The 12,452-nt window shown below is 48.7% G+C and overlaps 1 protein-coding gene across 7 annotated transcripts in view; it reads left to right on the forward strand.

Moving 5' to 3' along the window:
• Window positions 1–7,006: 7,006 nt before the first annotated feature.
• Window positions 7,007–12,452, forward strand: part of GSPT1 (G1 to S phase transition 1) — a 49,407-nt gene continuing 43,961 nt past the window's right edge. For 3 of the 7 annotated variants that reach the window (XM_033236487.1, XM_033236489.1, XM_033236490.1), the window contains exon 1: window positions 7,647–8,321. In XM_033236487.1, coding sequence (XP_033092378.1) covers window positions 7,940–8,321 — 382 coding nt within the window. In that variant the 5' untranslated portion in view covers window positions 7,647–7,939. Of the gene's footprint in view, window positions 7,622–7,646; window positions 8,322–8,450; window positions 8,694–12,452 lie in introns of those variants that run through there. The other 4 variants (XM_033236491.1, XM_033236488.1, XM_033236492.1 and 1 more) reach the window with 4 other exon arrangements.

The following is a 12,452-nucleotide window of genomic DNA, read 5'->3' on the forward strand; positions in this document are numbered from 1 at the left end:
TACAGACTCACGAAAAGTTGCCGAAATAGTAGCGAGATCCCAAGTACCCTTCATCTAGCTTCTCCCAACAGTAATGTCTACCATAACTATAGTACACTATGAAAATTCAGGAAAGGCCGGGCGCGGTGGCTCAAGCCTGTAATCCCAGCAGTTTGGGAGGCCGAGACGGGCGGATCACGAGGTCAGGAGATCGAGACCATCCTGGCTAACACGGTGAAACCCCCGTCTCTATTAACAATACAAAAAACTAGCCGGGCGAGGTGGCGGGCGCCTGTAGTCCCAGCTACTCGGGAGGCTGAGGCAGGAGAATGGCGGGAACCCGGGAGGCGGAGCTTGCAGTGAGCTGAGATCTGGCCACTGCACTCCAGCCTGGGCGACAGAGCGAGACTCCCTCTCAAAAAAAAAAAAGAAAAGAAAAGAAAATTCAGGAAATTGACATTAAGACAACACAACTAACTAGACTACACACTTTACTGTGATCTCACTTGTTAACCTTTTATTTTTGACTTACTTAAGTTACAAAAGCAATTTGCCCAACAATGGATAAACAAATTTTGGTAAAATCCATACAATAAAATATTAGTCAGCTGTTAAAAGGGATGAAGGGGCCGGTTGGGGTGGCTCACACCTGTAATCCCAACACTTTGGGAGGCCGAGGACGGTGGATCATGAGGTCAGGAGTTCGAGACCAGCCTGGCCAACATAGTGGAACCCCATCTCTACTAAAAACACAAAAATTAGCCGGTCATAGTGGCGCATGCCTGTAGTCCCAGCTACTCAGGAGGCTGAAGCAGAACCTGGGAAGCAGAGGTTATGGTGAGCCAAGATCGCACCAATGTACCGCAGTCTGGGCGACAGAGCGAGACTCTGCCTCAAAAAAAAAAAAAAAAATGAGATGAAGTACTGATGCCTGCTTCAACATGGATGAACCTTGAAAACATTATGCTAAGTGAAAGAAGCCTGCCACAAAAGGTCATAGTGCTGTTGTGAAATAAGGGTTTTGTCCCTGGTTTCTGGCACAGAGGGTTTTTTTTTTTTTTTTTTTGAGAAGGAGTCTCTCTCTGTCGCCGAGGCTGGAGTGTAGTGCCATGATCTTGACTTACTGCAGCCTCCGCCTCCCAGGTTCAAGTGATTCTCGTACCTCAACCTCCTGAGTAGCTGAGGTTACAGGCGTGCATCACCATGCCTGGCTAATTCTGTTGTATTTTTAGTAGAGACAGGATTTCACCATGTTGGCCAGGCTGGTCTCAAACTCCTGACCTCAAGTGATCCCCCTGCCTCGGCCTCCCAAAGTGCTGAGATTACAGGTGTGAGCCACTGTGCTCGGTCTAATTTTTGTATTTTTAGTAGAGACAGAGTTTCATCATGTTGGCCAGGCTGGTCTCGAACTCCTGACCTCAGGTGATCTACCCACCTCGGCCTCCCCAAGTGCTAGGATTATAGATGTGAGCCACTGTACCCTGCCTAATGATGTAACTCTTGATGGGCTCCTAGAAGACAACTGGTCACCAGAAAGGCCAAGTCATGATTAGAAGCTTGGAACTTTCAGCCTTACACCCAGCCTCTGGGGTGGGCAGAGGGGCTAAAGGTTGAGTTAATCAGCAATGGCCAATGATGCAATCAATCATGGCTACGTAGTGAAGCCTCCACAGATACCGGGAAGGACAGGGTTCAGAGAGCTTCTGGGTTGCTGAACACGTAGAGGACCCTGGAGGATGGCACACCTGGAGACAGAATTGGAACTCTGTGCCCTTTCCCATCCTGTACATCTCTTCCACGTGGCTGTTCATCTGTATCCTTTGTAATATCCTTTATAGGTAAATGTAAGTAAAGTGTTTCCTTGAGTTCTTCTTTTTGAGACGGAGTCTTGCTCTGTTGCCCAGGCTAGAGTGCAGTGGAGCTCTCAGCTCACTACAACCTCCGCCTCCCACGTTCAAGTGATTCTCCTGCCTCAGCTTCCCGAGTAGCTGGGATTACAGGCACCCACCACCACATCCGGCTAAGTTTTGTATTTTTTTAGTAGAGACCGGGTTTCACCCCGTTGGCCAGGCTGGTCTCAAACTCTTGACCTCAGGTGATTCATCCGCCTTGGCCTCCTAAAGTGCTGGGATTACAGGCATGAGCCACTGCGTTCACCCTGTTTCCTTGAGTTCCATGAGCCATTCTGGCAAATTACCTGAACCCACGGAGGGGGTCATGGGAACCCCCAATTCATAGCCAGTTGGTCCGAAGCACAGGTCACAATGTGGAACGTGTTATTGGCATTGGAAGTGGGGGCAGTCTTGTGGGACTTATCCCTTAAACTGTGTGATCTGTCCTTTTTTTTGATCTGACTCTGGTTAATGTCAGAATTGAGAGAAATGATTGGTTATCCTGTTGGTGTCTGCTGAAGAACTGGTTGGTGGTGGGTAGAAACTCCCCCACACTGGTGGAATACAACTGGCCCTTGAAAAACATGAGCCTGAACTGCGAGGGTCCACTTACAGACAGATTTATTTTTTCAATCAAAGAGGGATCAAAAAGACAGGATTCTCAAGATGCAGGAACCCAAGTGTAGGGAGGGCTGACCTTTCATATACACGGTGTAGACTGTGGGATTTTAGTATGATTGGATTTTGTTATCTGAAGGGCTCCTGGAAGTAATCCCCTTCCTCTACTCAGAGAGGACTGTACTCTGTGTTGAGTGGTGACTTGTGTGTGAGAGTAGGAAAAACTCTGATTTTTCCTAAGTTTTCTAAATTATTAGTCCTGGGATGGGGTGCGTTGACTCATGCCTGTAATCCCAGCACTTTGGGAGGCTGAGGCAGGAGGATCTCTTGAGGTCAGCAGTTTCAGACCAGCCTGGGTAATATGGTGATACCCTATATCTACTAAAAATACAAAAATTACCCGGGGTGTGGGGGTGTGTGGCGGGCACCTATAACCCCAGCTACTTAGGAGGCTAAGGGAGGAGAATTGCTTGAACCTGGGAGGTAGAGGCTGTGGTGAGTGAAGACTGTCCCACTGCACTCCAGCCTGGGCAGCAGAGCAAGACTCCATTTCAAAAACTTAAATTAAATTAAATTACAATAGCTGGGTGCAGTGGCTCAAGTCTGTAATCCTAGAACTTTGGGAGGCTGAGGCAAGCAGATCACTTGAGGTCAGAAGTTCGAGACAGCCTGGCCAACATGGTGAAACCCTGTCTCTACTAAAAAAAAAAAAATACAGGCCGGGTGCAGTGTCTCACGCCTATAATCCAACACTTTGGGAGGCCGAGGAGGGCAGATCACAAGGTCAAGAAATCAAGATCATCCTGGTGAACATGGTGAAATCCCGTCTCTACTAAAAATACAAAACTTAGCTGGGTGTGGTGGTGCACACCTGTAGTCCCAGCTACTCGGGAGGCTGAGGGGGAAGAATCGCTTGAACCTGGGAGGCAGAGGTTGCAGTGAGCTGAGATCACGCCACTGCACTCTAGCCTGGGCGACAGAGCGAGACTCTGTCTCAAGAAAAATTATAAATAAATAAATAAATAAATAAAATTAGCCCTATGTCTCAACAGTCTTAAATGAGTATGAAAGGACAGTATCATCCAGTTAAATTGATCAAGCACCTTTTATATACCGGGCATTATACTAGGCGGTGGAAATGTAAAGAAGATTAAAGTAAGACCCTGCCCTCAAGTTGCTCAGTCTTAGCACAACTAACAAGAAGGATTTTTCCCTTTTCTGCTGGAGCTCTGCCTGGCAGGTCAAAGCTTTGGAAAACCAATGGAGTGGTTTTTTTCCTGAATAACCATAATTATCCTGTTCAGAGACAAGGAAATTAATGACATCAACTGCTTTTCTAAGCAGCAGTCTGAGCAGTTTCTGCCTTTGTCCCTAGAAAAAGAATCAGGCAGAAGGAAACTCTGCTAATTCAATTAGATGTGAAGAACTAACCTGTGAGAAAGCGACCATTCAGTGCTGTAGGGGTGCTACAAAGAGAAGAGCAGTATTCAAAGACAAAATGCTTGGAGAAGGATGTGTAGTTCATTATTTGAGCCAGCTGATTGTGTTGACATTTCCTTAGGAGTGGGTGGATGGGGAGTGAAAATCTGGAAAGAGAAGGCATTTCATTTTGAACACCTTGTATTTTTTCTTGTGAATATAACGTGAACATCTTTTATTCAATAGCAATACAGGTCTCGCATAAATGAAGTTCTAATTTTTATAACAGTTGTTAAGTTCTCTGTAAATCTGACAGTCACTTAACACCAACTTTAAAATGGACATTGTTAAGTATGATTCAGTTAGGTCTTCGGGTATAATAATGCGCTATAACCAAAACTTCCTATTAAGCAGAGGCAAACTCGGCGGGGCGTGGTGGCTCACACCGGTAATCCCAGCACTTTGGGAGGCTGAGGCGGGTGGATCACGTGTTTGTTTGTTTGTTTGTTTTTGAGACAGAATCTGTTGCCCAGGCTCGAGTGTAGTGGCAAAATGTTGGCTCACTGCAACCTCCACCTCCCAGGTTCAGGCGATTTTCCTGCCTCAGCTTCCTGAGCAGCTGGGATTACAGGCATGTGCCACTATGCCCAGCTAATTTTTGTATTTTTAGTAGGGACGGGGTTTCACCCTGTTGGCCAGGCTGGTCTCGGACTCCTGACCTCAAGTGATCCTCCTGTTTGGGCCTCCCAAAATGCTGGGATTACAGGCGTGAGCCACCGCGCCCGGCCTATTTTATTTTTATTTCAAGAGGTTTTTAGTGGCCGGACGCGGTGGCTCAAGCCTGTAATCCCAGCACTTTGGGAGGCCGAGATGGGCGGATCACGAGGTCAGGAGATCAAGACCATCCTGGCTAACACGGTGAAACCCCGTCTCTACTAAAAAATACAAAAAACTAGCCGGGCGAGGTGGCAGGCGCCTGTAGTCCCAGCTACTCGGGAGGCTGAGGCAGGAGAATGGCGTAAACCTGGGAGGCGGAGCTTGCAGTGAGCTGAGATCCAGCCACTGCACTCCAGCCTGGGCGACAGAGCGAGACTCCGCCTCAAAAAAAAAAAAAAAAAGAGGTTTTTAGTGAACAGGTGGTGTTTGGTTACGTGAATAGGTTGTTTACTGGTGATGTCTGCGTTTTGGTGACTCATCCACAGAGCAGTGTACACTGTACCCAATGTGTGGTCTTTCATTCTTCACCACACTCTCACCCTTTCCCTTGAGTTCCCAAAGTCCATAATTCCCCTCGTTTTCAGAGAGCATGGACCACAAACTTGAAGAGAAACTTAAAACCAATCTCCAGGCTTTTTTTTTTTTTTTAAACATGCAGAGTGCTCATCCGCCCAAGGGGTATTTGTTGTTGTTGTTGTTATTGTTGTTTGAGACACTTTCGCTCTTGTTGCCCAGGCTGGAGTGCAATGGCGCGATCTCGGCTCACTGCAACCTCTGCCTCTTGGGTTCAAGCGATTCTCCTACCTCAGCCTCCCAAGTATCTGGGATTATAAGCATGTGCCACCACGCCCAGCTAACTTTTTTTTTTTTTTTTGAGACGGAGTCTTGCTCTGTCACCCAGGCTGGAGTGCAGTGGCCGAATCTCAGCTCACTGCAAGCTCCGCCTCCCGGGTTCCCGCCATTCTCCTGCCTCAGCCTCCCGAGTAGCTGGGACTACAGGCGCCTGCCACCTCGCCCGGCTAGTTTTTTGTATTTTTAGTAGAGACGGGGTTTCACCGTGTTAGCAAGGACGGTCTCGATCTCCTGACCTCGTGATCCGCCCGTCTCGGCCTCCCAAAGTGCTGGGATTACAGGCGTGAGCCATCGCGCCCGGCTTTTTTTTTTTTTGAGACAGAGTCTGGCTGTGTTGCCCACTCTGGAGTGCAGTGGCGCGATCTCAGCTCACTGTAAGCTCCGCCTCCCGGGTTCACGCCATTCTCCTGCCTCAGCCTCCCAAGCAGCTGGGACTACAGGTGCCCGCCACCAAACCCAGTTAATTTTTTGTATTTTTAGTAGAGACAGCGTTTCACCATGTTAGCCAGGATGGTCTCGATCTCCTGATCTTGTGATCTGCCCACCTCGGTCTCCCAAAATGCTAGGATTACAGGCGTGAGCCACCGCGCCCGGCCTAACTTTTGTATTTTTAGTAGAGAGGGGGTTTCACCATGTTGGCCAGGCTGGTCACGGACTCCTCACCTCACGTGATCCTTCTGCCTCGGCCTCCCAAAGTGCTGGGATTATGGGCATAAGCTACTGCGCCTGGCCGTATGTGTTTTTTCAATCCATAAAGCTTGGTAGTTTCAAATTAAATTCAAACTACTGTAGCCTAGGACTCTTTTGAAAAATACTTGACAGCGTCGTTTGTGACCTATCTCATTAGGCTGAGTTCTCCTTTATCTTTACCATACAGATGTTTAAAATTAAAATACAGATCTAGATCGAGATTTTGTTAGCTTTTTTTTTTTTAAACAACCTAAGGTTGTTCAGAAACATCTATTCTATGTATGTACTTCCTTTACTCTGTAATTTCTAGGCAGATTAGTTGCACCCTGTCTAGACTCCTTTCAGAAAAATACTAACAATATATTTTTCTCTGTCTTGGGCTCCACATGGGTGAATTACAGGAAAACTTAACAGGTACTCAGAGCAACATTTTTCCTACTTCATGAAGAGCCTAAATGCGAACTCTAAGTATTTCTCTTTTGCTTTTGCTCTTTTCCCAGGTTTACCTAATTGTAATCTATAATTGTAAGATGCAGTCAATGAAAAGTACTATGGGAATTCTTGAGCAAATCAGACCATTCAAGAGGAAACCACTTCACCTAATGGTGCATAAGGAAGCTGGACTCACCAAATAACCCTGTTAGTTAGGTACAGCCGGATACACCAGGGAACATGGCAATCCTCTGTTTAATTTGCAAACCCTTTGGCAGGGAGGAGGAAAGGATGGAAAAATTTGGGTTAAGGCTTTAGATGACTAGTCAAACAAACAGTGAGTCATTGAAGTTTCCAGTTAACGATCCCTTCTGCCTGGGCAGAGCCTGGGCCCCAGCGATTTATGAGCCACACTGCAGTTTTAAGCTGGAACATGTCACAGTTTTATTGTCTCTTCCACCAAATGATTACATAAAATGAAATCAGCTTTGAAATCGGCACCGGCTTTGAAATGTAGGGCAAAATCTGGCTGGGGGTAGGGAGAAAGAAGGTGGAGAGAGAACAAGGTAGGGAGACTGTGAGGCAGAGAACGCAGGAAAGGTGGTGAAAAGAGAGTACAGGAATTTTCGGGAGCTGAGTGTATTTTTCTTCCCCATGTTACAGATGCTGTCCGTTTTCCCGCACCCTGTGTCCAACAGGCCAGAGTGGACCCCTCCTATGGGCTAAAAGACTCTCGGTCTTCCGCCCAGCCCAGAGCTGCACCAACCAGGGCCTGCCCCTGCCCCCCACCCGGTGACAGGTGGGGCAGCCGAGCGGCCACAAGACCTCCGCCTCCTCGCGTTGCCTGCCGGGAGCCGGAGCCGCTTCCGGTTGCGCCCAGGCCCTGAACTCCGACTCCCGTCGGCCCCCGGGAAAACCGCAGCGGGGTCGCGCGGGCGCTGCCGGAACTTGTAGTTCTGCCTCCCGCCGTGCTAAATAGCCGGAAACGGGGGCAGCCAGAACAGAGAACTACCGAGGCGAAGGTACGGGTGGTGGCGAGGGGTCAATCCGCGCCGGGCGTGGGGTTGGCGGTGAGGCAGTCGGAGGTGGTTAGGTGGGAGGAGATCCGCTCGCAGACACGAGGAGGAGGGTTGAGCCGCCGCCGTCGCCTCTGTTGTCGTCGCGAGTGTGGAGTCGGGACTGGAGCTGCTGCCGCGGCGACGCCGGGGATCTTTGTCGCTAGCTCCCGGCCCTTCTGCCCCGCCGCCTTCCCTTGGTCAGCGCGGCCCACTCCTCCCCGGCCGGGCGCCCCTGCCTCCATTTCCCGCTCTCTGTCTACCACACACACGGCCCCCCCGATCATGGATCCGGGCAGTGGCGGCGGTGGCGGCGGCGGCGGCGGCGGCGGTGGCGGTGGGAGCAGCAGCGGCAGCAGCAGCAGCGACTCGGCGCCCGACTGCTGGGACCAGGCGGACATGGAAGCCCCCGGGCCAGGCCCGTGCGGCGGCGGCGGCGGCGGCGGCGGCGGCGGCGGCTCCCTGGCGGCGGCGGCCGAGGCCCAGCGGGAGAACCTCAGCGCGGCCTTCAGCCGGCAACTCAACGTCAACGCCAAGCCCTTCGTGCCCAACGTCCACGCCGCCGAGTTCGTGCCGTCCTTCCTGCGGGGCCCGGCAGCGCCGCCACCCCCAGCTGGCGGCGCCGCCACCAACCACGGAGCCGGCAGCGGCGCGGGAGGCCCTGCGGGTAAAGGCCCGGGACGCGGGGCAGCCCCGGGGACGCGGGAGGAAGCCAGGCAGGGCGCCGGAGCCCACATGGCGTAGGGGTGCGGCCCTGGGGCCCGCCCGGCACGTGGGGCGCTGACCGTGGCGCCGTCCGCCTAGGTGGGGCGCCCCGATCCCGGGAGCCGGCCTGCGAGGGGCGGCCGGCGGCGGTGGCCGGGCGGGGAGCGGACAGCGGGCAGTGCGCCCAAAGACCCGGACCCGAGTGCCGCCCTTCCGCGCCCCGCCCTGCTCTGGAGTCCGCAGTTACCCGCTTGAGATGTGAACCGTATGGGACGGAGTGGGGGCCGCGGCGGATGACTCCCACGAGGCGCAGATGGAACCAGGAATCAGTCGGGTGGGCGTTTAGAGATCGGAGGAGTTAGGGAGGACAAATGCCCGAGTTTTCCTTTCACCTTAGGTCCAGCTGAGAGAGCGTCTCCTGCTGCAGTTTCTACTGTTGAAACTGTAATTACGTTTTAAATTATCCATGGCCCTGAACCGTCCTGAAGGGATCCCAAGATGCACTGCAGCCTTGTGATCGGGCAGAAACTTGGCTATCAATACCAAGATCTGTTTTACCTTTAGCATTGTGTAGGCTTCTAAAGTTTACAAGTGCCGCAAAGTTAGGATTCCTCGCTTAATGTGTGATAGGAGACTATATTGATTTGTGTCGTTTTAAGTGAGGCTTACACTTTTCTCCTTTGTCAGCGACACGTTTAGAGAATTTTCATTGCTGTAAAATCGTTGACCTTATTCAGGTTGCTTGGAATAATTCACTGTGTTCGTGTGTCAGTAATTCAGTCTATTTCTTCAGACACTTGAACATTTGTTATAATTTAATAGTTGTCACGTGTCTTTCTGACTGTAGCTAGTAGACATGCATTGTGTGATTTCGAGTTAACTTTGGTTTTTAAACATCTTCCAGTACTTAGGGGTTGCTTAAGTGGTAGGTAGCCTGCTTGCAGGTGCTGACGTTGTAGGAATATCAAATGAATGAACTTAAGTCTTCTTATAATGGTGCTTATTTTGTGGTAGGTAGCATGCTTTCAGGTACTGATTTTGTAGGAATGTCAAATGAGTGAACTTGAGTATTCTCTTCCTAATGGTGCTTATTTTAGGAACTGTCAGTGCTTCCTTAAAGAGAAAATGAAAAAGGAAGGAAAAGGCTGAACGTCCTTTCATCATTTAGCCAGGACATTGGTGGGCTGGGTCATGACTTCCAGCGCATTTTAACTGAGAACATATTGTTGATTTCTCTCTTTAAAGTTCTGTATTGTGTTATGAGAAATAAATTCATGTTTTTCCTATAAAAAAATAAAGTTCTGTATTGTGGTTCTTACATAAGTGGACATTATAAAAGTGCTCTAGGAGTTTGGTTTCTACGGAAACTTTTGTCACCGTTTGCTCTTTTGTGGTAAAAGGATAGCGTTTGGAGAAACACTCTGATGACGTATGTACGTCAACACGGTTGATTTGGTGGTTTTATTGACAATGGCATTTCTTTTGTTTGTTTGGGTGGTTGATGTTTTCTTTTGAGGAGATTTGAGGAGATCGAGCACGTTCAGGGTGGTATGGCCATAGACGATGTTTTCCTTTTGAATAAGGAAGCTTAGCTTGTAATTCGTGACTTATATCAAGCCATTTTGACTGCTAACCTAGTTCACTTCTCAGCTCCTAGAAGTGCCCATTCCCTACCTTATTTTGCAGATTTTGTTTATCCAGCCATTTTCTTTTTTGGCTCTTCCTCCTTTCTCTGGAGCCACCAGCACCACTCTGACTAGACTTAGGACTCTGACTAGACTCAGGATTCCATTTACAGCCTGTCCAGCCAGTCATCTGGGGATAACCATCCTTGGTCTAAAATAGTCACTGTTGATGCCTGTTGGTGACTAGGTATTACTTTTTATGCAGGCTTTCTCTCTTCCTCATAGTTGCTAATTTGTAGTTACACCTAATTTTTTTCTCTTTAACAATGCTCGAAGTTGGAGATGTGAAAACCTGTAGGGAAGTAGCTGTCAGTAAGAAAATCCCTACATCATGGTCAGCTTTCTTGTTTTTAATCAGAAAACTATTTTGGTGTTACTGACTTTACCAACTGCCTCTACCAAGATGCCAGTTAATGTTTTTAAAAAATTATCCTATGTAGGATGTCTATTTGGAAAAGAACTGATTTTCTAAATTGAGGTCCAGAGTTGTATTGAGACTGTTGGATTGCATGTTCCAGTCCATAAAAAGCCAGCGTCGGATAACAATCAGTGCTTGTAAAAAGCAGGGGGAAAATTAGGAAATAACACCTGGTTTGAAATGTACAAAAGGGGAACCAAAAAGTTTGCAAGGTTTTTTTGATAGTGAGGAGGTGGACAATAGGGCTAGCAGCACATTTTGTTCTTTAGTTAAGCCAGAGCTGAAATTTGTGGTGGGTGCGTTTTTAAACTGCTTGTCAGGAAAGCTGTTGAAGGAGCCTGGAGAGTCACACCTTGGGATTCAGTGTTGACCTTGGATATCTTTGAAAACTAAAAAATATAGGTTCCTAAGAAATAATTAAGTGGAACCCATTTAAGTGTAATTAAGTGTAATTCATTTAAGCGCAGTTCTCTAGAGCCAAGTAAATTGGCCAGGAGATTCTCCTTAAAAATTGAGGTCCCCAAATGAATGACAATGTAGAAGACGAAGTTTAATGTGTATTAGAACAAGCATTTTCTCTGAAAGGATGTATTTAAGTTGTAATTTGCACCTAGTTTTTTTTATTCTTAGGTAAGAAACTGTTTTAGTGATTTTTAGGGTTATTTGGACTTTCTAGAACAGCCAGAGCTTCTAAAGTAATGATGTGGTGTTCTTTGCATCATCCCACCTTTAATGCCTCTGAAAACTCAATGCCATTAAGAAATAAGCATGGAATAAAACCAGCAGCCCTCAGTACTTACTCAGAGGAGACATTGTCTCCAAAACTTAGCAGATTGTATCGTGGAACTTGAATTTTAAAGAGAAACATAATGTTTTGTAGCGTTCAGTATTTGCTGAATACCTTATTTATTGGAAGAGGACTGTTTTTTTTTTTTTTTTGAGACGGAGTCTCGCTCTGTTGCCCCGGCTGGAGTGCAGTGGCACGATCTCGGCTCACTACAACCTCCTCCTCCCAGGTTCAAGCGATTCTCCTGCCTCAGCCTCCCAAGTAGCTGGGATCACAGGCACCTGCCATCATGCCCACCTATTTTTCTTTTCTGTGTGTGTTTTTGTAGAGACGAGATTTCACCATATTGGCTAGGCTGGTCTTGAACTCCTGACCTCAGGTGATATGCCCACCTTGGCCTCCGAAAATGCTGGGATTACAGGTGTGAGCCACTGTGCCCAGCTTTTTTTTTTGATTGAGATTTAACTTACACACTGTAAAATTCACCCTTTTTTTTTTTTTTTTTTTTGAGACGGAGTCTCGCTCTGTCACCCAGGCTGGAGTGCAGTGGCCAGATCTCAGCTCACTGCAAGCTCCGCCTCCCGGGTTCACGCCATTCTCCTGCCTCAGCCTCCCGAGTAGCTGGGACTACAGGCGCCGCCACCTCGCCCGGCTAGTTTTTTGTATTTTTAGTAGAGACGGGGTTTCACCGTGTTAGCCAGGATGGTCTCGATCTCCTGACCTCGTGATCCGCCTGTCTCGGCCTCCCAAAGTGCTGGGATTACAGGCTTGAGCCACCGCGCCCGGCCAAAATTCACCCTTTTCAACTGTACAAGCTGGGCGCATTGGCTCACACCTATAAACCCAACACTCTGGGGGTCTGAGGTGAGAGAGTTGCCTGAGGTCTCTGTAAAACATAATGAGACTGAGACCCTGTGTCCACAAACAATAAAATACAGCAGGGCGCAGTGGCTCATGTCTGTAATCCCAGCACTTTGGGAGGCCGAGGTGGATGGATCACCTGAGGTCAGGAGTTCGAGACCAGCCTGGCCAACATGGCAAAACCTGTCTCTACTAAAAATATAAAAATTAGCCAGGCATGGTTATGCACGCCCATAGTCCCAGCTACTTGGGAGGGTGAGGCAGGAGACTCACTTGAACCTGGGAGGCGGAGGTTGCAGTGAGCTGAGATCACGCCACTGCATTCTAGCTTGGGTGACAGTG

Source organism: Trachypithecus francoisi, unplaced genomic scaffold (genome assembly GCF_009764315.1).
Source record: "Trachypithecus francoisi isolate TF-2019V2 unplaced genomic scaffold, Tfra_2.0 Lachesis_group15, whole genome shotgun sequence".
Classification (NCBI taxonomy): Eukaryota; Metazoa; Chordata; class Mammalia; order Primates; family Cercopithecidae; genus Trachypithecus; species Trachypithecus francoisi.